Source organism: Carassius carassius, chromosome 30, assembly GCF_963082965.1.
Source record: "Carassius carassius chromosome 30, fCarCar2.1, whole genome shotgun sequence".
Classification (NCBI taxonomy): domain Eukaryota; kingdom Metazoa; phylum Chordata; class Actinopteri; order Cypriniformes; family Cyprinidae; genus Carassius; species Carassius carassius.
The window spans coordinates 14,605,341-14,631,421 of NC_081784.1; the positions used below are offsets into that span (position 1 = coordinate 14,605,341).

At 34.9% G+C, this 26,081-nt stretch overlaps 1 protein-coding gene across 1 annotated transcript; it reads right to left on the minus strand.

Moving 5' to 3' along the window:
* Positions 1 to 21,862: 21,862 nt before the first annotated feature.
* Positions 21,863 to 23,571, minus strand: LOC132111155 (homeobox protein MSH-C-like). The gene is made up of 2 exons (XM_059518316.1): positions 23,008 to 23,571; positions 21,863 to 22,476 (listed from the first exon to the last, which is right to left on the minus strand). Exons 1-2 carry the CDS (start codon positions 23,414 to 23,416, stop codon positions 22,061 to 22,063), a joined length of 825 nt encoding a protein of 274 aa, XP_059374299.1. The 5' UTR covers positions 23,417 to 23,571; the 3' UTR covers positions 21,863 to 22,060.
* Between the last annotated feature and the right edge of the window lie 2,510 nt (positions 23,572 to 26,081).

Sequence of the window (26,081 nt, forward strand, 5' to 3'; positions counted from 1 at the left end):
CCCAATCAATGGTAACTTAAAACAGACCAGACTAATTGATCACAGATCATTCTAGCCAAATGAATTAATAGGATATTTAAGTACAATACCCCTTTCCTTTTTGGATATTTAATCTCTACTAACATTAAACATAAAAAATTGCCTCTTCATCATAGTGTAATGTAGGCTTATTGCTAAGATTATGTTCAACAACTATCCTACCTTCCCCATTTTATGTATTCAACTTACCACAGAGATACCTTTTACTACTGCGTTAGAAAATAAATGGACACAGCTTTGAGTAATGTTTCCAAATGAGAAAAAGCCCCTATTAAAGTGAGATAGTGTTTAATAGTTGCACATCATATTATGGAGCCTGTTGATCACCTGCTTGTTAAAGTGCCAGACTCCCACGTCACCGAGCGCTGGTTCATGTTCGGCTCTTAGCAGGTCTAGCCAGCATTTTAGCGTTGATTAAACAGTGAATAGACGTCGGGTTCCATCATGTCCATAAGCCAGTCAACATTGAATTATGTTTAGATTTTGCAAATTGGATCAAGGTTAATATTTTGAAATAGTTTCACCATCGTATACCTTTTCAACATGGGCGAATACACAACTGTACGTTCAATTAGACCTAGTTCGCATTTAGATCAACCCTGTACATTCATAAAGGTTAAAAAAAAAAATATATATATATAAAATGAAATAACTGGCAGCAATGGCTTTAAAATCAACCTCAAACTACCACATGCTAATTTTTTTTTAAACAAGTTTTATTTTGGTAATATTTTGTATAAAACTGATGAATATGATCCCAAACTTTAGCTTGCAGTGTTTGTGCATGGATGGCTTGTTAAAAACCTGTAGAACAACCATCCAAATACAAAAAAAAAAAAAATCCTGCACATTTTGCACTTGTAAGACAATCCCACGTACTTCGAAACCCCTGTACTTTTTTTGACTGAAACAAGTTGCTTTTATTTTGGTGAAAAAATATGGTTTATGTGAAAACATGTTATACTAATGGGTCTCATTACAAGAAATGCGTACATTTGTGCAGTGAAAATACTGAACTGTTTGAGAATGGAACCTGCAACAGAATCCGTGGTCCAAGACCAGTCTTGATTTTTGTCGACAGCCAGAGGTGGCCCTCAATTTGACAGTCACCTTAATTCTGTACGGAAGAACCCTACCTTGAATGAAATGCATTTAATATTTTAATTAGAACGGTTTCTTCAAATTGTGATAGTGTTACAACCAACAGCCTCGTTTTTTGTGGTTATGCTTTGGGTGATCCTTGAAAGAGTCCCAGCTCTAGGTCCTTTCTGATGCAGTCCTCTCCTCTCTCCCATGTGTGCGCTTTCTGTATGGTCCTTTACTAAATACTCAATATCAGCTCGTTAAATATCTTTAACTGAAAGCAAAACAAATCACATACAATATTTTCACTTTACAGTTCAGTAACAGGGGGGTTGGAAAAAGTGCACAAGGCTATTCATTAAACACTTAATGTATTCAGATGAAAGTTTGCAATATTAAATTATTCACAAGCAGCGTTTTAGAGCCCCCAGTTACACGGTTTTAATTAGAATCCTAACTATATAGTGTATTTTGTAAATCAAGTAAAATCTAATTTTTATTAAACCAAGTGAAATCAAAACCTATAACAATTGGTCGATGCATCCCTCCCAACTGAAGTGACAGTGAAATGTAGCAGATGAACAACTCCTTACCAATTTGCCAAGAATAAGCTAGATCTTTGATGACTCTACAAGGGGAAAGAAATGTTTACTGAAAAAGTTCTTAAAAAGTAGGATTTCATTTTATACCATTTCTTTAAACCAGTGGTTCTCAAACCTTTTATACCAACTTTAGAAAATATTTGGCCCTCCAAGTACTACCATAACGACCAACATTAAAATTTCAGCAGCATAGTTGGCCTAACTATTCAGCTACAGCTCTGCACAGTTTTATACGAGCCAGTTTTATTCCTCATAAGAATATTTATTGTTGTCAGCCACTTCAACATTGTAAATACTCAGTTTTAACATTAACACTGCACTGTTTACATACTGTTAAATAATTAAATTATAAATTCAAATGTGTTGTACCAAAAGTGAAACAAAAACTGTACTATTTAAAATGGAAACACCAAAAAACAACTTTACTCAAAAGACCAAATTAAAATGTATTAACATTAAATTTGTTTAGTGATTCCTCTGCGTACCACTAGAAGGAGCTAACTAACTAACGTTAGTGCTACTCGTACCACACTTTGAGAACCACTGCTTTAAACAATCTTGGTGGTATGGGGAATTTTGTCAAGGCTTATTTTCTAATGTAACCTATCGCTGGGCTAACTAGGATTAGCAATGCGTATTATTTTAAGGTGAGACACTGCAGGCAAAAACACTTTTTTCAAGCACCTGTCAATTTTGAGATTTTGGGCTTTTTGGTTTTTCATAAAATGCTTTTTCAAACTAGTGGAAGGAAAACATCCAAAAGACACTGTTAAGTATTTCCTTTATAGCACTTTATCTGTTTGTGTCAATAGATTTCAATTACAATACATATTTTTAAAGTCCGTTTTCTCAAAATAAGTTTTTTCTTCAACACTGAGCCATAAATCTCCGCTTCAGTAGCACTTACACACACCAAACTTGACATTTTTATTCCTGTCTATATTCTGAAGATTTTTTACAGAGGGATTTGTTCATATATATTTTCCTTGATTATATACAACATTTTATTCCCCCCAAAGTTGTGAAAATATATTGTTTTCTGGCTGTTCAAAGTATTTTCTGAATTATGGAGTGACAAAAAAAGATAACCAGAATTCCCTCTGTAAAAACATTTGACTCTAATATGTCAAAAAAATTAAACAAAAAATTTGAAACTGACTTCATTTAGTGTTCAGATTTTTGTACTAGACATTTATGCAAATTAGCACATATTTCATTAAATAATGCCTCATTTGCATATTTAAACATAACATTTTTGAAAACTTGTAATACAAAAATTGTTTGCAATAATCAATGTATTCAATCAACTCTGTACATAAGGTTATAACTATTAGTTATTTTTTTTGCCCTATTCACCTGCAGTGTCTCGCCTTAAGAGACCATTCAAAGGATGGCGCACACATCTATCGCTGTATGTTTGTTTAACATTTAAACTTGCTGACGTTAGTGTACTGAAGGTTGGCGACTTTCACCTATAAAACAGAAACTTGCTGATTTACTAGATAAAACCAACACACCATTTCATATGCATAGATTATTTTACCTGATATGAAGTGTGCACTGCAAACACGAGCATTATTTATGATCATCTCCGTCAAGTCTGTACGTCGTATTGCATTCAACCACAACTGTCTTCTTGATTTCTGTGAAGGAATGTCTGCCGGGATCCGGTAAAATTTTAGTTTTGAAACAAAAGTTCTGTTCCTTCTATTCTGGCAGCCAAAAACCCAACAAGAAGACATTTTAAAGTCAAAACCTCAAACTTTTATGAGCTCTGCCTTATGTTTTGCCTCCAGCTAGAGCGGTGACGTCACAGTGACGTAGAAGATTAAGGGGTTTATACATTTAAGTGACATTTGCGATTACTAAGAAAAACACAAACAGAGTATGTTATCTTTGAGACTATTGAACGATAAACAATATAATGGGCCTAATGCATGGCATTCACATCAGAAAAATATGCAAAGTCTCTAAAGGACAGACATTAACAAATTAGCAGCATCACACATCAGATGAGCTTCTAACTTTAGCTTCTGTGATACAATATAAATATACACACGGACATATTTATCTTCTGCAGGTTACATGTCCTTTAGCCATTTACAAATTAACTATTTTTGAAAGGTATAGCGATTTTCTTACCTGATTTTGCCCATTTGTTTGCAGGACCTTGCAGATCACATCTGACCCATGTGCTTACATTCCATTCTAAAAATAAAACATTAACAGCTAAATATAAAATAATTCGGCACCAGCCCAGCAGTTTTAATGAGCAGCATTGCAATTGCCCGATTGGGTGAAAACCGTAGCTGTGGGAATCAGTGGGCGTGGCTCATTATATTATTAGCAAAATGCCGTGAATGACACGCGCTCTGTACAACCAAAACGGCGTTTTTTACGCCGTCATATGGCAACATGAACGGCGTAAAAAACGGCGTTTTTCATGGACACCAAAACGCCGTCAAATACGGCGTCATTGACGCATTTTCGCACGTTTTTTACTGAGTTTGTAATCACAACAGCGTATTTTGCGTCGCAAATACTGCAAATGCTCTCTTTTTTCTTTCTTTTTTTGTTTAGAACTTATTTAATTTAGTTATTTAAATAATGTATATTACATTTTATTTTATTTTAGCCTTTAAAAAGTTTTAGCTAACAATACCAGCACTGCCATGCAATTGTATTATGTCACCCACATGCACTTCTCTCTGCTGTTTAAAAAAAATCTTTTTTTAATATTTTATTTATTTAAGTGACTACAAAAAAGTAGTCAAGAGAAATGATAAACGGTTTGATTTTATAATTATTTGTCTGTTGTTGTTGTTATTTCGTTTTGTTTGAGAAACGGAAAAATGAAATTAAGCTAGGTTTTTTTCGTGGGTAAAAACAAATAAACTTAGACTATGCATTAATAATTATTTTACATGCGTGGGCAGCTTCAGGTCCATTTTAGTCTGATTATGATATATTATTGACTATAGATTGGTATCTTTACCTGAATCGTGTCCCACTTTACCATAATGTGAGGAAGCTAATGCTGCTGTCGCCGCGGTCCTGACATAAAAGAGAATCTGCACTCTGCTGAAATTATAAGAATACACTATTTTAAATGTATTGTAATATTTTTCACAATACCGACTCTGGGCTAGAAATGTTTCTTTATTTGAGTGACTCAAGTTTGATTTAACGACAAATCTAAATACAAACAAAAAGAAATAAAGATAAATGATAATTTGATTGTAGTATTATCATTATTATTATTATTATTATTATTATTTCGTTCTGTCTGAAGAATGGAAAAACGAAAATTAAGCTATATATCAGACTAAAATGGGACTAATGCTGCACACGCATGTGAAAGAAATAAAGCATAGGCCTACTCTAAATACTATTCACAAATGTGAAGTGGGCTAATTATTTAGTATTTGTGACATTCCATTCAAGTCCGAAGTTAAATAGGCCTATTTTAGACAAGATCAGGAAATACGATTAAAACTTAACTTTGAACCTCTTATGCTGTCCAACGTAAATTGAGCTCTTGGTTACATCGTAATTTGGTAGCAGATGGGTTGGGTTATATCGGGTTATTTGTCCCGCAGTGGATCTGGGCTGGATTTCCCGAATACTGAATACCCATTGGGCTTGCCCACAAAAAGAAAAAAAAGCCTTGTATGTATGTATGTATATGTGTATTTATATTTATATATTTACACACCCAGCCCACACTGTATACACGCTGTCCCCACCGTCCCCACACCCAGCCCACACTTGTATGCACAATCTCCCCACTGTGCCCACACCCAGCCCACACTGAACCTACGCCCTCCCCACCGTCCCCACACCCAGCCCACACTTGTATGCACAAACTCTCTGCCGTCCCCACACCCAGCCCACACCGAATGCTTCCCAACTGCATTCCTCAAGTCCAACGCTGCTGCTGGGAAGTTGGTTATCACAGCATCTGCCAAATATTAATAATAATAAAAAAGCTTTTTTTTATATTTTTTACTTTAATTACACTAAGGAATTTTCATTTTAGTACAAACTATATATAAAAGTAAAATATTACGGTTCATATTTTGGTAACACTTTAGAATACTGTTTCTTACTTACTACATTACTAATAAGGAATTATTGAAGAACTAAGATATGATTATTCATTAACACTTAACTCACTACTGTTAACTATTAAGAAAGATGTGTTAATTAATCAGTATGTAATATAATTTTATGACTGTGTTAAGTAACAGTTAGCTAATCAATAACTAATATATTCTGTGATACCTCCTGAAGAACTACTATTAATTATCTACTAGTTAAGGCTCAAGAAAAATAACTATGAAATAACTACTACTGAACAGTTATACGCAAAAAAAAACACACTATAATAATCAGGCTGTGTCCCACAAATCAAGTACTTGAGTAAAAGATCCCTCAATAAAATATTACTCCAGTAAAATTATAAGTAGTATAATTCATTTTCAAAATTACTTGAGTAAAAGAACAAGTACAAAGTACTACTACAGTAGCAACTTTGTTACAGCCCACTTATTAGCCTATAATGGAAATGAAATATGGATTTTGTTTGCTTCTAAATGTTTAACTTTTGATTATGAAATGTTTGTTAAATTAGTTAAAATGTGCTGTATTAAGAAATTTTCTCATCTGAAATAAACAGATGAGAGTATTTTACAAAGTTTATGATTACTTTTATAGGTTGTTCTTAGTCAAAATGATGTAGTTTATTATTATTTACTAATAGGTTCACTTTAGAATTCTGTAAGTCCTGCAAAATTATCTGATAATTCTTTATTAATTACTAATGGGTTCCCTATGTTTTCACTTTAGAATACTGTTTCAGATTCTAAGTAATTCTTGAGGAATTATCTAATAATTCAGCCTGATCTCACAATCAAAACGTACATATTTAGACGTAAATTAAAACTGTCCAATAAGTATGTGCCTTTATGTATTTACAGTGTCGTTTACGTATTATCTGGACGTAATTACAGGTTCGATACATAACTAAATTTACGTAAAAACAACCTCAAATACGTACAGATAGAACGTTTTCTCTGACCAGTCAGTTATCCATAGAAGCTGCTTTTCAATGCGTATCGGATTATTATATATTTTTTTATTTATATTTTCCCTTTTTATAATTTTTTTTGATAAATGTAAGATCCCTAAACCCCACCCGAACCTAAACCTACCCATTTTATACAGAATGTAAAAAGAATAAAACATAATAAAACACAATTTTAGTAAAAATATAACATTAAAACGTTATTTTGAGCCACTGACGTTAATCCTACACCTACCCCTAAACCTACCTATAACCATTTCTTAAAACTACATAACGTTACTGTTATAAATAAACAAATAACAGACAAACAAACGTAACATTAATCATTTATTCTTTGCGAAAATATCAAAAGTGGTACCAAAAGTAGTTCAAATGATAATGAGTTCCAGTCGCAGTCCTCTCTTGAGGTAATAGTTTTAAGGTACAGAGCAGAATTTAATTTATTAATCCGTGAAATTATGAATCTTCTCTCCGTGAAGGCGCACTGGCGCAGTACTGATTTCAAATGTCTATCAACTGAAACACGGCATGTCACAATCTGTGACGAATAAGCAGTGGCGGATGCAGAACGTGACAGATGGGTGGGCCTAGATTAAGTCGAGGTGGGCCTGAATTTATGGGTGTTCCGAAATCAAGGCTGGGTTTCCCGATAACGGTTGTTTCTTAGCGCGAAGACTCTAAAGGGGGCCACACACCGGACGCGCAGCTCAGCGCCGCGCCGCGCCACGTCTAGGACAACGCTCACCTGAAAATCCGATAACATCAGCAATTTTCTGATTTCTGTAAATAAATATAAAACTAAATGTATATTGCAGCACATGGTAAAGTCCGTATATACATTAACTACGATTTGAGACACATAAATGTAAACACGGTCCTGAGCCGTTGCTGGGCATTATATTATATATTTATTTACAGAAATCAGAAAATTGCTGATGTTATCGGATTTTCAGGTGAGCGTTGTCCTAGACGTGGCGCGGCGCGGCGCTGAGCTGCGCGTCCGGTGTGTGGCCCTCTTTAGGAAGCTGATATATCTTCTTATGTGCGATGTTACCGGGTGCTGTCCGTGGCGATGGTGCTGAATTGGTTGATATCGATGGCTCGAGAATCAATTATTCTCTCGTGCAGGGGCTTTTTATGTAAGAAAGCGGTGTTCTTTATAAAAGAAGCGCTTCAGAAATAGTTGAAATTTCATTTATTAGGACTCATGGGATATTATAAAAAATAATCCAAACTATAATAGCCTAGCCTACATATTTTTAAATTGTATCATATATTGCTGCCATAATAACCCATAATAACCCAATAAACCCAATTTGTATGTGCTTTCGTCTCTTTCCCATTTTTGTTCGCTGAGGTGGAGCTGCGATTAAATTTTGTTCTTGTAAATACTTTACAGCATTTCAATAATAATAAAAGTGTACATCTTACGTATGGTGCTCGGCAGTGATCAAAAAGGATTTTAACAGTGTATTTTGAATTTCTTCTTGTAAACTCAGAGATGTGGATTCAGACGGCAATTAAATCACCACACGACCTGTTTGTCAAAAAACAGTAGGTACTAATTTGGACAGGGATTTTTATTGCGGGTTGGGTGAGAAAAGACACTGATATTATGGATTCGGACGGCACTAAAATCACCGACTTACTGCTGTAAATGTTTAAAATACCGTATGAGCCCATGAGAAACAATATTAGCGTCTGAATAGGACTTGACTGACAGTAGCCTATGCTTTCACTGACCTTTAAAAGCGCTTTTTAATTAAATTAAATTAATTAAATGTTAATTAAATTTGTTTTTATTAATTAATTAATAATTCCCATTTTTTTTTTGTTGTGGTGAAGCTGCAATGAAATATTGTTCTTGTAATTTATTTATTTTTTTATTTCTGATTGGGCGGGCCAGCTGTCAATGTGGGCGGGCCCAGGCCCGTCCAGGCCCGCCCACAGCTCCGCGCCTGCGAATAAGGTGAGAACCAATGAGAGTTCAAAATCAGTGCCGTAAACCATGTCGTAACGTTTCTCGAGGGTGGCGCACTGGCACTATTTTCAAATTCGAATCATATCATAATAACGAGCGCGGGCTTTGACTGTGACGGTCGCTGTAGCTGAGAATGAAGATGAAGATCGATTGATAAAGGGCTGAATTTGGATATGTTCCTTGCAAACATCTGGATTCTAAAGATATGGAATACAGCAAACAAATAAAATGGATGTGATTTGTAATTTTATGCTGTGCTTTTGTGTATCTATGGTTGTAATGCCAGTCATTGGATAGGAGAAAATCGCACAGCCAAATATGACAAAATGGTTAAACAATTAACGTTACATAAATTGTATTCAATTTAAGGTTTCAAAGTGTAGTCTCGTTTAACATTATGTAATCCCCGAAACGAGTTTGCAGCATGTGCAGAAATTTTATTTCCTATTAAGTAGATGAGTAAACTGCTTTCAATAAATTTACTAAAAACATGTATTGATATGACAAATACAACAGATTTAAATCATTAAAGCCACGATTTTAATATTAATACATGGGAATTCATATACATTCACACTTTACGTTAGATTATTTACGTTTTTTTAGCTGTTAACGTAAGTATTTTTACGTTTTACTGCTATAAATACGTGAAGGTTGTATGTTTTTATGTGCATGAAAACGTAAGTAAATGTACGTGTGGTAGAACCACATTTAACATAAAAATACACACGTATTCTCATGAGATCACGTTGCAGCTGAATAATTCTTTATTAATTACTAGTGGGTTCTCAACATTTCCACTTTAGAATAGGCCTAATGTTTCAGTTTCAAAATAAGTCCTTCAGAATTATTTGATAATTAATTATTAATTACTAATGGGTTCCCCTATGTTTTCACTTTAGAATACTGTTTCAGATTCTAAGTAATTCTTGAGGAATTATCTAATAATTTTTTTATTAATTACTAATGGGTTCCCAACATTTCCACTTTAGAATAGGTCTAATGTTTCAGGTTCAAAATAAGTCCTACATAATTATTTGATAATTCTTTATTAATTACTAATGGGTTTCCTATGTTTTCACTTTAGAATACTGTTTCAGATTCTAAGTAATAATAATTCTTCAGGAATTATCTGATAATTCTTTATTAATTATTAATGGGTTCCCAATATTTTCACTTTAGAATAGGCCTAATGTTTCAGGTTCAAAATAAGTCCTGCATAATTATTTGATAATTCTTTATTAATTACAAATTGGATACCTGTATTTTCAAAAATCTAATTAATGATAATGTGGTATATGCTGAGGAGGCACACATACAGTACTGTATATAAAATATAAAAACTAAGGTAAGTTATCGCAAGGCACAGGAGTCATGGTGGGGTTCCTATTGGAAGCTGATTTCTTACAAAACACACTCACAAAACAATTTACTACATAGGCAAAACCTCTATAAAATGTATTGTATTTATTAATATTGCATTTTCATACTACTACTACTATTGCTAATAAGATTTATATGAAAGGGTCACAATTCAATGTATTTGTGTAAAACTGTACATTAGTAGTTACTTCATAGTTATTTCTCTTGAGCCTTAACTAGTAGATAATTAATAGTAGTTCTTCAGGAGGTATCACAGAATATATTAGTTACTGATTAGCTAACTGTTACTTAACATAATCATAAAATTATATTACATACTGATTAATTAACACATCTTCCTTAGTAGTTAACAGTAGTGAGTTAAGTATTAATGAATAATCACCTCTTAGTTCTTCAATAATTCCTTATTAGTAATGTAGTAAGTAAGAAACAGTATTCTAAAGTGTTACCCATATTTTTGTGTTTAACAGATGAAATGGAAGCGTTTAAATACACCTACCCAGCCCCTGCACCAAGGAACACAAGAACTACAGATGTTGAGGAATGTTGGCTTTATTCGCTTATGTATACCTTTAGTATTTTATATAAAATGGATGTTCTTATGGAACATTAAAAAAAAAAGGGACAGTTCCAGTAAAGATTTTCTGGTGATGCACAACAATATCACAATGTGGGAACTTTAAACTTATTTTCAAGTTCGAAATGTGACCTTGTTATTTGTGATGTTACTTTAAAATGCCACACCATCTTAAAGGGTTAGTTCACCCAAAAATCTAATTTGTCATTACTCACCCTCATGATTTCCAAAACCTTTAAGATCTTAGTTAGACCTCAAAACAAAAATTAAAATATTTTAGATTCAATTCGGGAGTAATTCGAAACAAATATCATTAAGAATCGAAGCTTCTTGAATCACGGTTCTGAGATGGTCCTTCACTAGATTGAAAAAGTCTGTTTTTGTGCACAAAAAGTATTTGTTGCTTTATGAAAGTCATTACATTTGCGAAGTATGGTAACGCATACTCCGAATTGGTGGCCTGCATTTGTCCTATCCAAGTGCACAGACACTTACATTGTATTCATTAATTTAGCAGATGCTTATATTTTTCACACAGCAGTGAGAAGTGAAAACACCATGAACACACACACACACAGAGCAGCTATATATATCCAGCGCCTGAGAAGCAACTGGGGGTTCAGTGCCTAGCTTGCAGTCACTTCAGCCATGGATATTGAAGGGGACTCCTGCGAGCTTGATTCTGCTGCCGGTACCTGAAGAATGGTTTCATTTGCTGGCCCAGCTGTTCTGCCAAAGATCTCTTCCATTGCAGTGATCCACTGTCCTTTTTGTTCCAGGCAGCCCCGATCAAAAATCTTCATGGGTGTCTGGTGTTGTTCCGTTCTCAGCCCATGGTTATTCCACTGTTGAGTAAAGGCTGAGAAACGCCTGTTGATCCTCAGCACATAGACAAGGTGAAGAGCCCAGAGATGCATTTCATTATCTAGGTCCAAGATACCTTCAGCCTCCAGGAAGTGGAAGAGATTATAATAAACAGTCAATCCCCGCCACGTCACCCCAGAGCCTCTCAATTTTTGGTTGTGAACGCTCCGGCCTCTTATTACCTGCCTCTCTGTGAGCCCCTGAAAAGGTTCATTAATCACACAGACATCACGGTTTACTCCTCCATGATCTGTTCGGACCCTAGAAGGCACTCAAAGTCAAGTCACCTTTATTAATATAGTGCTTTAAACAAAAAAAAAAACAAAAAAAGATTGTGTCAAAGCAACTGAACAACATTCATTAGGAAAGCAGTGTGTCAATGCAAAATGATAGCTAAAGGCAGTTCTTCATTGAATTCAGTGATGTCATCTCTGTTCGGTTAAATAGCGTCTGTGCATTTATTTGCAATCAAGTCAACGATATCGCTGTAGATGAAGTGACCCCAACTAAGCAAGCCAGAGGCAACAGCGGCAAGGAACCGAAACTCCATCGGTGACAGAATGGAGAAAAAAACCTTGGGAGAAACCAGGCTCAGTTGGGGGGCCAGTTCTCCTCTGACCAGACGAAACCAGTAGTTCAATTCCAGACAGCAGCAAAGTCAGATTGTGCAGAAGAATCATCTGTTTCCTGTGGTCTTGTCCTGGTGCTCCTCTGAGACAAGGTCTTTACAGAGGATCTGTATCTGGGGCTCTAGTTGTCCTGGTCTCCACTGACTCCATACCTGGCCACAGCATTCAAAAAGCTATTCATTACTGTGCTGCTGCGGTTGTTGTCGTTCGAGGCACAAAGAAAAACTGTAAGACGACTGTAGCCATCTATACCACCGTGAATGACAATTCTCCATCTAAAACATGAGAAAAATAAATAAATGACATTAAAAGACAAGCGGCAAGTTATTGAATTGCCTTACTTTCAAAAAGTTCAAAGTATTTTTTTTTTTTGGATACCATGAAAGCTACCTGCATTTTTTAATTCATTCTTGTGTTCAAAGAAAAACTCATACAGATGTTAAATAAGTTAAGAATGAGTACATGTGACTAATTTCATTTCAGTCAACCATCCCTTTAACATCTGATGGTCTTTTGCTGCAAAACCAGCCAAAATCAAAGCATGAGTTTTTTCAGAAACTCTTTAGTTTACACCATACTCACAAAACACTGCCACTACAATACTTTTCTTTAGCCTTAGAAAGGGCAGAATTATGAAGTTGATGTTTCTTTTTGCCAGGGACAAACTATGACAGGTTCATCATACACAAATCTTGTTTAGTTAATCTCTTTGAATGGATAAAAACTATGGGTGTGCAATATTACATAAATATTTTCTGGGGTTTTATCTTTAATGATAATTAGATTAAATCTTACGGAGAGTGTTATTGTGCTGGTACCTTGACTTTTTTTCCATATTTGTCTTTAATCAAATTCAATTAGACACAATAGTGTTGTTACCAAGTGAAATAAAGTAAAGAAGAAAAAAAAAAGTTTGCAATGCAGAGGAAACGGATATCTACCTTATCAATTTGTGGTTGCCATCTAGGTGCCACAGGGAGTTTGGACCAGTAACACTGTACAGCCTTCTGTGTGGTCTTTGTGACATGGCCCGTTGTGGCGCTACCCTTGGGTTAATTCGAACCAAGCTCCTCCGTACTCTTGTCTTTGTACACGAATTCCATCTGCCCGTAACTGCACCCTGACAGCCTCCGATCCCAGCTTGTCATTTCCATCCACAACGTCGGTAATCACATCGAGGTCAATATCAGTTATTTCAGAATACATCAGAGAGTGATTTAAATTGAACCTCCTGGAACAAACACGCATACAAAAGTATTATTGCTTCTCAAAAATAATTTTAAACCATTAACTAAGTGCACTTTTCATGCATTACAAGTAATAAAAAGCTAATTTTAAAACCAAATCTTACTTCGCATCGTTTGAAGTTTAAAGTGATGAGACTATCTCATCAGAATGGCTAATGTAATAAATTGCACTCACTATCTTTTTTTAATCTTCTCTAAAAGTTAAGATAAATTAATATGGGCTCATTAATACTTAGAACTTGCTAGACAGACAGTTTGAAAGCTATAGCTAGAGGGTTTAGACAAAAGACATTTCAGAAGAGTTTAGAAATGATAGATGGATAGTTTAGAAAATAGTTTTCTACAATAACTATTTGGATAGTTTAATAATAGATAGAAGTGATAGATGGATATTTTAGAAAAGTGGCCAATTAAGAAATACAGATGATGGTTTAGAAAAGATAGACGATAATTTAGAAATGATAAAAGGAATAATTTAGAAACAACAGATAAACAGACAGTTTAGCAAATAGATAAATTGACATTAGAAATTATAGATGGATAGTTAGAATGTAGTATAGAAGACAGAGAGATTTTAGAAAAGACAAAAGGTAGACACTAGAAAGCCAGAATTTTAAAGTTCAAGATATTACAGATAGTTTAGAAATGACTTCCCTTGTTGTCCATGCTCCATACGGTCTTGTACCTCTGCTATAGATTCATTGAGATCATCAAGTAACTTGTCTGCTTCTGGTGAAGTGATCAGCCTCCTTCTCACCCATGCAATGCTTCTTTGCATTGTTTCTAGCCTTTAAAAAAAAGAAGCCACTTTTATGTACTGAATTTTCAGGATGCAAAAAGGTTCATCAATATAATAATTTAGAATAGAATAAGAACATTCAACTTAATGGGCTAAAGAAAGCACACAAATCTAAGGTTCAGAAACAAGGGTGTGTAAACTCAGTCCTAGAAAGTCACTATCCAGCAGAGTTTAGCTCAACTTGCAATAAACCTTCCTGGAAGTTTCCCGGATGCTGTTGAGGGCTTGATTATCTGAATCAGGTGTGTTTAATTGGGGTTAGAGCAAAAAGGTCGCAGGACAGCGCCCATGTTTTACATAACCTGAAACAAAGCAATCTTACCTCACTAAAGTTGACTGTAATACACCAGAATCTTCTGTCAGCTGTCGAGTACAATTGTTCAGCTTCTGTTAACAACGCAAAATAAAATTTCTCCTGGTCACCTTGATGTCAATCAACCGAATGCTTCGAACTCGGAGATAAACTAGTCTGGTCTTAGTCATGTCATCATTGATTGGACGAGAACAGTTCAAACTTATTGGTTACAGAAATCAGTGGGCGTGGCTCATTATACTATTAGCAAAACCCTGTAAATAACGCGCGCTTTTGTGCAATCAGAACGGCGTTTTTTACGGCGTCCTGTGGCAGGCCAAACGGCGCAAAAAGCAGCGCTTTTTACAAACACTAAAACGCCGTTAAATACGGCGTTTTTTACGGTTAACGCGCGTTTTTAACGGCGTTTGCCATCAGGACGGCGTATTTGACGGCGCTGATACCGTTTGAAACGGCGTAAAAACGGCGTTTTGAATGTAAACGCGATTCATCTATAGCGTAATTCTGACCCTTTTGGCTTGCCATAGTAACGGCGCTTATTTAACGCCTGGCGGCGTTATGAAAACGGCGTTTTAAAATTAATACGGCGTTGAAAAGCACGCGTATTCTGAGCCATTTGGCTTTCCATATGATCTTCCCTTCTCCACAATGAATTCTTGCACTCTTCCAGGGGTTTGAAAACGTTTTTTTTTCTTGCAGGGATGTAAACACGTTTTTCACTGTAACGACTCCTGAAGGTTTTCTTCTGATTAAAAGAATCACGCTTCAACTGATGTCTTTACGTTTGATGTCTTCTTTTCAAAGAGTACTGTCCTCTTCATCGCCATCTTGATTATATTTCGACATCACTTGAGCATCGTGACACCCTTTGGATATCAACATCTTGACATCTTTACATCACGACACCGTGGAAAAACTGAAACAAATAAAATTACATTCAGATAAATAACCTGTGAGTGTGTTTCTGTTTTACCACACTTTAATCAAGTCTGTTTCTTACTGAACCAATATCAATGCACACAATACATTAACCTTGCAAAGTAACAGATGCAATCCAAAGTATAAACAACATACAGTGTGCGCCTTCTAATCAAAAATCCAGGAGACATTAGGAGACATTTATGTAGACATTCTTTCTACCAACAGCTCTTAGCATGTGCGGATTTCTTTAGTGGATCTGATACTCCCGTGGCTAACTAGATCATGTGATGTGACAAATTCAACTAATGTTACACATTTCACCAGTACCCAGTATTTATAATACTCAAATACAAATTACAAATGAACATTACACACCATTTGTGAACTAAATACCTTTTCACAAAAATAAATGACTGAAATACTTAAAAGAAAATTCAACCTTTTCAGCGATAGCTACAGTAAACACATCATAAAGAGGTTGTTGAGGTACAAATTAAACATGCTGCTAAATAATGAAATAGGGAGAAATTAGAAATGTTGGAAACCAACACTTAATATATGGTTAAATATATGACACTAAATATATTTCTCATATAATAAGCTTCCAATCAACAAGAGATTGATACTTGCTCGAATATGTCATTAATTAACTGCAATGATTCTGCCGTATTGACATAGTCACCTCAAACTATACTCTTCAATGTAATATATCTCCTGTAAAGCTGCTTTGAAACAATATGTTTTGTAAAAAGCACTATAAAAATAAACATGAACTGAAATGAATCATTAGAATATCATTACCATATTTGTGCCTTTATACAGCCCACTAGACTTTGGAGCAAGGTTATAGACTGTGTCATTGATGTATCCAAAGGCCCCTTGCTTGGTCCTTAAATGCTCTTGCTTATAAATAGCATGGTCACCATCCAAAGACTCTTCTAGGGGCTCAATCAAGTAAACTTGATTTTTGACCCTCAGAAACCCTCTGAAGGATGGAGAAAATACAATATTTAAAAGATGGAGAAGTGAAGGAAATATTTGCGGGTCATTTAGTAAACATTAGAAGCTATCCAAATCAACTGCAGGCACAATAAAAAAAAACTCTGAAATATATTTTTACTGTACACAAAGCAGACTCAGGGTATATATATATATATATATATATATATATATATATATATATATATATATATATATATATATATTCATTTAACATTCAATCATGTCTGTAGTTTACAAAAAAATGATTGAAATTTAAAATGTTCTTACTCCATTCCAGAGCAAAGTCCAACACTGACTGAAGAGTCTTCAAAATCATGGACGTGTCCCTGATAGTAACAGTGACCCTGAAGTAAAAAATGGAATGTGCACAGTTAACCAGTATATTCGTTCCCATTCACAGAAATAAGCTATTTTACTGTTTTAACATACAATACTGTCTGAAGACTTTGTCTCTGAAATCCCATCCTCGGTATAATGTGATAGGGTGTAATCTTTTCCTAAAAGCTCCCTGTTAAATAAAAAATTAATTGGGCTGGGTATGAATACAAGGCCTCCACATATTGTTTAGTGCATAAGTTGTTATACATTTATATAAAGTCACATTCTCTCCTATTTTTGTGCAAAGAAATTGTGAAGTTCCTCACATCTACAGCAAAATCATATTCAAGTTGTTCAGGGTATGTCTAAACTGGTGAAAGCAAGCATGCATGAATAAAAAGTCAAATCCAGCATCCCAGAAGATGACAATAATGTTTCGATTAACAAAACTAAACTGGACCAAAAATATATTTTTTTATGTAGCGAAATGCTGCCACCTACTGGTTTCAACGGAAAGTTGCGTTAAATGCAGTGCGTGTTTTGTAGTAGCTTGAAACATTGAAACACTGATTTTAATGCAGAGGTGGAAAGAGTACAAAAATATTCTACTCAAGTAAAAGTACCATTACATTAATGAAATTTTACTTAAGTACAAGTAAAAGTACCAGTCTAAAAATCTACTCAAGTAAAAGTAAAAAGTAGCTCATTTAAACTTTACTTTTTTTAAAAAAAAAACTTTTTACATTTTAACAGTGGGAGGGAGTCAAAAATGGGACAGGCCAAGGTTGTCAAACTCAGTTCCTGGAGGGCCACAGTCCTGCACAGTTTAGATATAACCCCAATTAAACACACCTGATCCAGCTAATCTAATCATTTAGGTTTATTTGAAAACTACAGGATATGTGTGGAGCAGGGTTAGAACTAAACTCTGCAGGGCTACGACCCTCCAGGAACTGAGTTTGACACCCCTGGGATAGGTCTATTAATCTCAAACTAGTTGTTTTTAATTAAAGGAATCAGTTATTTAGAATAATAAAACATTTGGGCTGTTACCAGGCAAATCAGTATCAACAAACTCATCTTTTAATGCAGAGGAAATGAAGAAGATTCATTGGAAGTGGCATTTAGATGTATTACACTGTTTAGTGCAGGACAAGAATGCATTTAACCTGCAGTTACAAATGCATGAATAATGTTTTGATATACAAGACATAAAATGTTGAATACTCATTTGAAATGATAAGAAATTAATTATTTTAAAAAATCAAAAGATACTTTAAATGTGAAATTAAAATGGCCAGTATGTGTCAGCAAGTCACTGTTAATAAGTGAGTCATTGCGATTGAACCGAATCATTTAAACGGTTGATTCATTCAGGAACGAAACACTGTCACGTTGCTCAGAGACGCAAAACTGTGCTTTGGTGGCTCTGTTTGGAATTATTTTCTGTTGTAGAAATAGAGCTAAAAAAGGCAATATGGTGTCTGAACACAAGTCTCTTAATTAACTTGTTTCCTGAACTGTTATATATATATATATGTATGTATATATTCATGATGATTTTTGGAGGAAACGATGGCATTCTTTGTGTGATTTTGATTTAATATATGAAATTATATAAATAGGTGAATTTTCTGCCCCTATATCTTCAATTTTGTGATCATTCTAAATGCATTTTAGGAGACTGAATCACACAGTGAAAGAACGCACTATAAATGCGCGCGCACATCATTAAAACAAAAATAGCACACTCCTCACCACGGTCTTTTTGGCTAATTTGTGCAAAACATCTTGCTAAAATGTCAAAGCTTCATTTTAACCACCAATGCAACGATGCAATTATTTAGCCTACCTCTACATTCTTGCGAAGGGTTGATGTCTTGTCGAGATTTTATAAGCTGCTAGTTTGGTCTTCCTAGGCAAGTACAGCTTACACTGCATAATAGAGCATACATATGGCCAGGGGTTCACTTCATTTCCTTCGAGTTCAACTTCAGAATATGACGGGGTTTCGTTTTCAGCGGTGTCTGCACCACTAACGCCTGTTTTGTCCGTCTGCATCTTTCTTGTGATTTTAGCGCCAGTTTGCCCTCCTGCCCATTATGCCGTAGTTTCCAGGGAGCGATTTATTTTTTTATTTTTATTTTTTTTACTCAGTAATTAATGTGTTTTAAAATGTAGCGAAGTACAATACTTCAAACAAAATATACTTAAGTAAAAGTAAAATTACAGATTAAAAAAATTACTTTAAAAAGTATTAGTACACAAAAAAGCTACTCAATTACAGTAACGCGAGTAAATGTAATTCGTTACTTTCCACCTCTGTTTTAATGGCATAGAAATACCTGAAATAAAGAATTTATGGATATACATTTCCTCCTCCTTAGATGCTCTGTTTAAACCAGCAAATATTTTTTTCAGCTTTGTTAATTTCTATATAATTTATTTTTTATTATTTATTTATTAGTTTTTTTGCTGATTGTGTCTTGTTAATATTGATTTTCAGTATGAGTGTTTGTGGAAGGATGTGGACTGAAATTCAAAACAAGCAAAGAGAGGAAAGATCATCTTTTCAGAACACATATCCAGCAGATTTCAGATCTGACAAAGCCAAAATGAGCAGAAGGTTTGATATTAATACTAATGTAAATTTTGGTCATTTTTATTATAGAAATTCTACTTTTTTTCATTCTCTAGTCATTTCAATATTTCAGCTAAACATCATTATATAATTACCTTTTTGGCTATTTGATCACTTAAGATTTTTTAAAATCATAATCTTATGCAAATCAACAGATAACAAGAAAAAAAGCCCCAACAGTAGAAGGATGCACCTACAGTATGGAGGTCTCTGAAACAACAACTATTCAACAAGAAAGTGAGTCAATGGACTTCTCCTTGACCCCAGAGCAAGAAAGCACAAAGACTGTAGAAAACGAATCAATGCAGACAGCTAATCTAAAGACACAATATTCATACAAGTGGGTGGATTCATGGATAGATTCATATAAATGCTTGATTAAGTTTCATATCTGTAGATTCAATGATCAGAACGATGTGTTGATTATTATCTTTCCTCCAGAGTTCCATCATCAACTTGCTTTGGTCAAGGCTCAGTCAGAGGCTTTAGAGGAAGACGGAAGAAGTAGACCAAAGTTTTTATCAAATGCAAACAATTTATAACGTAAAGTATTTGTTTCTTCAGAGCAGGATTTTTGTAATAAATTAGTGAAAGCAATCTTTAAAAAGATGTATTCTATATGGATGAGATTAATAATCAGATGTAAGCTTTTCTAGATCTAAAGTGACTTTCAACTAATGCCACAAACATCTCGCTGAATGTTTCATACAAAAATCCATGTAATGATGGCGTGTGAAACTCACGCAAGAACTAATTAAAAAAAACCGAAGACGCGTTGCAACTGTGTTCTTCAGTCGGTTTCACGGAAATTAGAATTTTATTACACTATTTAAGCTACCGTGGTTATCTGAGGGGCTATCTGGAATGTACTTCAGGATCATTTATTTTTATTTTGGTCGTGAATATTCAACGTAAAAACGTCTAACCTTTTTATATTAATTATGTTTTATTTTGATTGTTATTGCAATATTTTTTTTCTTAATAGTTTATTTATAATTACTAGCATCTTCGCGTTTCTAGGAAATTATTGTAACCATTCACCGCTATTAGCCTAAATTAAACATGTGTAATATAATCAGTCTCTTAAAAAATTTAATATAGCCTATGGAACAGTTGTTACAAATCTCATAATAAATGAGTTGCATAGCGCATTTATTTTTTTTTATTTTTTTTAAATTCAGGTTCAATTAAGATATCAAATAAGCCTAGAAAAAAAATCTAGAGGATTATTTAATTAAAACTTTGTATTTTTGAATTTATAAATAACGACATTGTACACATCAGTCTCCATGAGATTTATTTTTTTAATGAAAAGATTATTTTTCTAATTTGTATATACATATAAAATATACAATAATTTACAGAAGATAAATGTAAACACAGTGCATAAATATCAGCAATCCAATTTGTAATTTATTCAAAAAAGGGAATGCAAAATCTGTAATATAGGCCCTATACGTGTATTTACAATAATACAAATCTAGACATTAATCTTTCAAACTAGCATACATGCAGTCTACTGAAGGGATTACAGTATGGCTAAACAGGCGAAAAATCAATAAACGGGCCAAAAAAATCCTCTGGATCCAACAGCATGTAAAACTTCCGTGAGGAAAAGTTTAATAGAAGTAGCCTATGGTATAATGGACGATGCTGGTTGTCTCTCATCTAGTTCCTCTTCAGTAAAGACCAACAGAATAACAAACCACGTATTTCAGCATAAAACCGGGTAGCCTGTCAAATTAATAATGATAAAAAAATAATAAAAAAAAGACGTAGAGCCTCTACGTCTTTTTTTAATTATTTTTTTTATCATTATTAATGTAGCCTACACAGGCAATATGTCCGCTATACCTCTACGGTAGAGGTATAGCGGACATATTGGCTGTGTAGGCTACATTTAGCAAATCATATTTATCGGGGTACAATCTTTGTAATATGGTACAAATATTTGGTTTGCGTGAAAATACACGTATTCATTTTAAAAAGGCTGATACTTCGCCTACTATCCATTTAGGCCTGAATTTGGCAGCCTATAGCCAAGTATTGCAAAGTAGCAATGTCATAAGACATAGTTGAACTGAAATCAGTTTTTTTATTTTTAATCTAAAATTCTGCTGACAGTCGCAACAAGCTCTTCGAGTTAGAAAACCCTTAGTAATAATTATAAGGTAATTTCTTGAATCCAAGAGCTTTGTTGGAACTTGCGCATATGTAGGCTATCCATGTCAGGGCACACGAGGTGTTTCTCGCACATCACACGCATCAGCAAATGATGCTGATCTAGACACCTGCCAGTTTGGCTGTGCCCTCAGTAAAAATAATCTCTTGGAAATTAATTTTCTTGGACACTTTCTTGGTTACTTATAACATAAAGCATTCAATATTCAGGGAAGATTCATTGCACTTTTAAAGCAAATTTGGGGACTCTCACGTTATGTATAAACTGTGTAGATCACAAGAATAATTTATTTTAAATTGGTGTAGAGATCTTTAAAGAAAACTTGTTTGCTATGACTTCACTCGTCCTGTGACTGGCAGAACCTCAGCAGCCGCTACAGACGGTGACTCTTGGTTAAGACAAATAGTACATTCCGTAGGTTACTGGCCCTCCGAAAAGTCCTGGGACTGGTAACGCAGGTCTAGGAAAGGAACTGGACGGTCCGTAGAGGGGTGGAGATCCAACGTGTGTCCCGAATGGGAACGGAAAGGCGAACGCAGGTAATAATGGCTTGGTTGCAAGTTTCAGTTTCTCAAGCTCGGCCTCTTGTAGTCTTTTTGCCTTCGCTCGTCTGTTTTGAAACCAAATTTTAACTTGAGTTTCGGTGAGGTTGAGTGAATTGGAAAATTCCGCTCTCTCTGCAATAGAAAGATACTGTTTTTGACGAAATTTTCTCTCCAAAGCGAGCAGCTGCGAGGTGGTGAACGGGGTCCGCGGTTTTCGGTTGTTCTTGTGCTTTCTGAGGGGACATGGAGGTGGACTTGAGTGCCCTGCGAACAAATAATTCAATTAAACGTTATTATAATAAAGGAATTATGTTATAGTTATATTACATTAATATAATTGTATTACATTCCATTGACAGTTCCTTTTTTCTGCCGAAGCTACACGTTTATTTTCAGCTTTATGAGTAGCCATATGCATTAGGATATAGAAAATCACTTAATCTTAACATTTTTACGTACAGAAACGGAAATATAGGCTAGCTAGCCTGTTTTTAATTCAGAATTTATTTCTGTTTGATTTAATTCATATTGATCCACTAAACTGTCTTTATTCAACTGGAATACGTTTTTCTTTGCAGAAGTGTCCCACTGGTCAATTATTCCACTCTTAGATAACAGGCTACATTCTTTTAATTTTTATACAAAAATTGAATTTCAAATCCAAATGAGCTTGATTAAATATATTCTTCATGTTAATCGATTCCCGTGGTGTTTATTAGTGATTTTTGCATGTTTAGTGATTGTCAAGCATCATCATGCCACATTATTGACAGGTTTCCCTGCTGAGCCACTCACTTGGTGGAGAAGTGTACGAGGGAGTCTGAAACCATCCGGACTGTCCCTTGTCATTCAGTTCTTCCATGTCTCCTCTCTTGCAGTCGGATATGTTGGAGACACTCTCCACTGGGATCTTTCTATCTGCGTAAAGAGCCATGGGCGAGAGCCTCAGCCGCTCATCTCCGCCGGATGTCGGAGATTTAATACCAGATTCCGATGACGTGTATAAAGTCCGCGTGCTTGTTCTGTCTGATATTAAAGATTCCACACTGAACGGAAGACGCAGCGCCTTGCCTTTACATCCTTTGACAGTCGCTTTATCGTTGCTTTGAGTCTCCTCTTTGTCCACACTTTTGCGTTCCTGTAGTTTTCCTTCTTGTGAGAGTGGCCCTTGAAATGAATTCATCATGGACGATAGAGGGGCCATACAATAAGATCATGTGAGTCGTCCTGAATTGTACTCGTCCACCAGTGCCTTTCCCGTCTGCCGTCGCGCGATCGCGGCGCTTGCCTCGCTCTCCTCGAGGAGCGCACTCGCAGCTATAAACTTCCAAAAGTTCTCTTTTTCGCTGCCGCCCTCCAATCGGCTTGACATTTCACCCACATGACTTTCCGCGTGCTAGTCCTGATTGGTCAAGCCAGTTTCTTTGAGACGTCAGAATGATTTTGAAAAAAATGTTGCACGGTTAATCATACTTGTCTTGCCGAGGTGGTTTATTGATTGCTCTGGGGGCTCCAGTCTTGGAGGCATGGAGCCATTTTTTGAAGTTTTGTTGCAATTAACCAGAGGGGATGTCTGTATAGCGGGCCTCCTTACTCATTAACTGAACTCTTATTGAAAACATATACAGCGAAACAAACCACTTCCTTGGCCTCTTCGTCCACGATTTCTGCAAGCTTTCTTTATAAAAATTCTGTAAAGTGGAAATAGTGGAAAACGTTTTTATAATGCATGTGGGATATAATTGTGAAGTTTTTTTTGAATGCGTGCCTATTGCCTAGTAAAATTAAGACTAGTGATAATAGTCTTTTTTTAAGTGTTTTATTGCATTTTAAATAGATTTTTAAAATATAAATTATATTTATTTATATATTATATTTTATTATTTATATATAAATTGCTTAATGTCTGTTTTGACTTAAAAACAGATCCCTGTGTTCGATGGAAAAAACAACAACTTTTTTTCCCGTAAAACTGTCCCCCGAAAAAATGATGTGACTGAATTGACCATGATTTTGTCACGCTGCATTACAGCAATTTAAAGCTTGTCTTGGCCCTTTAAGACTGCAGAAAGCCTCTATTGAGGCGCAACTGGCAACCCCTCACCGAAAGTCAAAGCATTTCATAACGCAGACAAGCCCTGTTTTGGAAGGCGCCAGTCTCGGCAAGATCAAAAAGGAAGCTACCTCAGGGAGAATATGCAACAGTTAACTCCACTTAACCAATTGTCCTAGAAGAGTTTAATGTCAAGGCAATAGCCAGAGGGCAATCAGTTCCCACAGACAGCGCGCAACACTCAGTTAACTGTTGCCTCACTACATGTCTCCTTTGGAAGCTTTGGAGCTTTGAAGCTTGATCATTTTTATTATAAGAGCATGTTTGTTTTGCAGATTTTTGTGAAAATATAAAATTGGAAATAAGGCAGCAGACCATTAAACCATTAAAGTTTCTACCCTACTTTTAAAATCGATTTAGGCCTTTGTGCCATCAAGTTAAATGAACTAAAATGAATAAGCATTTTAAGCATTATACATTTAGTTTTAATATTTAAGCAATTGTTAAGCACTTAAAATCATACTATAAAAAACGTTAAGGGTTTTAATTTATGAGACTGGAATGTTTGGTTTTAATAACTATAGCGAAACCAAGTAGAATTTAAATATTTAGCTACATGTGACATAAAAAAAAGAAAGAAAACGAAAAAGTTTAGTAGCCCAAAACAGTATTAGAAGAACAGTATTATTTTTGTGTGTTTACCTCGACAGTTGACCCACAACATTAAGTCATCTGTTATTAGCCAGATCCATTTTAGAACCATATGATTCATCAGTCAAAACTGCTGTTTGGAAGTGATTCTGATTCAAACCAGTGATACAGTGTCATGTTTGATATTTTAAAATTAGACCAGTGCAGTCTATTAAATAGGATTGTTTAGTAATATTTCTGAGACAATTTGTTAAGAATAAAGCCTAATGCCTTTTTTTTTATCTGTTAATAGGTCTTGTAATATATGTGTTGTTGTGGACTTCCTGTGTCATACATGTTTTTCAATCCAACAGCATCAGTGGACTGCTTTTTCTGCTGATCCACAGTGCCTGCTCTCAGTAAGGTGGTTTTTCAGCGAAATCCTTGGTGAATGTAATTGCTAGGCCCATGTAACCTCCTCCCATGAGAATACCACTCCAAGTGTTCTTCAAAACCAGTGCACATATTGAAACATTTACTAAGGAAGTGGTTCTCTGATTTATTACAAAGCAAAATACTGTAAGTAGTGTAGTGTGTCTATGTGCTACTCATTACCCCAGAATGGCAGAAGCTAACATGGTTAAGATGTGAAAGATACCAAACAACTTTTCTATTTATATAAACGTGTACATTTAAGACTATTATACCCTTGTACTCTGTACTGACATATAACTGGAATATTTTCATATCTGATATGGAGATTCTCAAAATCAAGTGATTTTAAAAGCCGTTTTACAATTATTGCCCCTTTAAAGTGAGATTTTTTTTGTTGTTTGCAAAATTATTTATTATAGAGCACATAGCTTACTGCTAAATTTATTCAGTAGAGTTGACATGTTCTTGGCATTTACGTGGCATTAATGTGAGACATGATATATTTGCTTTTGGACACTACAATTGTACAAGTGGACTGTAAAATGCTTCTGAAAAAAAAAAATAATAATAATATATATATATATATATATATATATATATATATATATATATATATATATATATATATATATATGAACACATGTAAGATGAATATATAATTTTCCTGGTATTACCAGGATTAAAGCCAGACTTAAGTTACTGTTGAAAGTGCCACAATGTCCTCATTATTTGTTAAAAACCCAAGCTTTTC

What these genes read in the sequence shown, in the direction of transcription:
- LOC132111155 (XM_059518316.1), bottom strand. Translation starts at nt 23,416, where the DNA reads ATGGCCCCTCTATCGTCCATGATGAATTCATTTCAAGGGCCACTCTCA. An exon ending in CTCGTACACTTCTCCACCAA is followed by an intron (nt 22,477 to 23,007) that starts GTGAGTGGCTCA and finishes ATTTGTTCGCAG; the next exon opens with GGCACTCAAGTCCACCTCCA.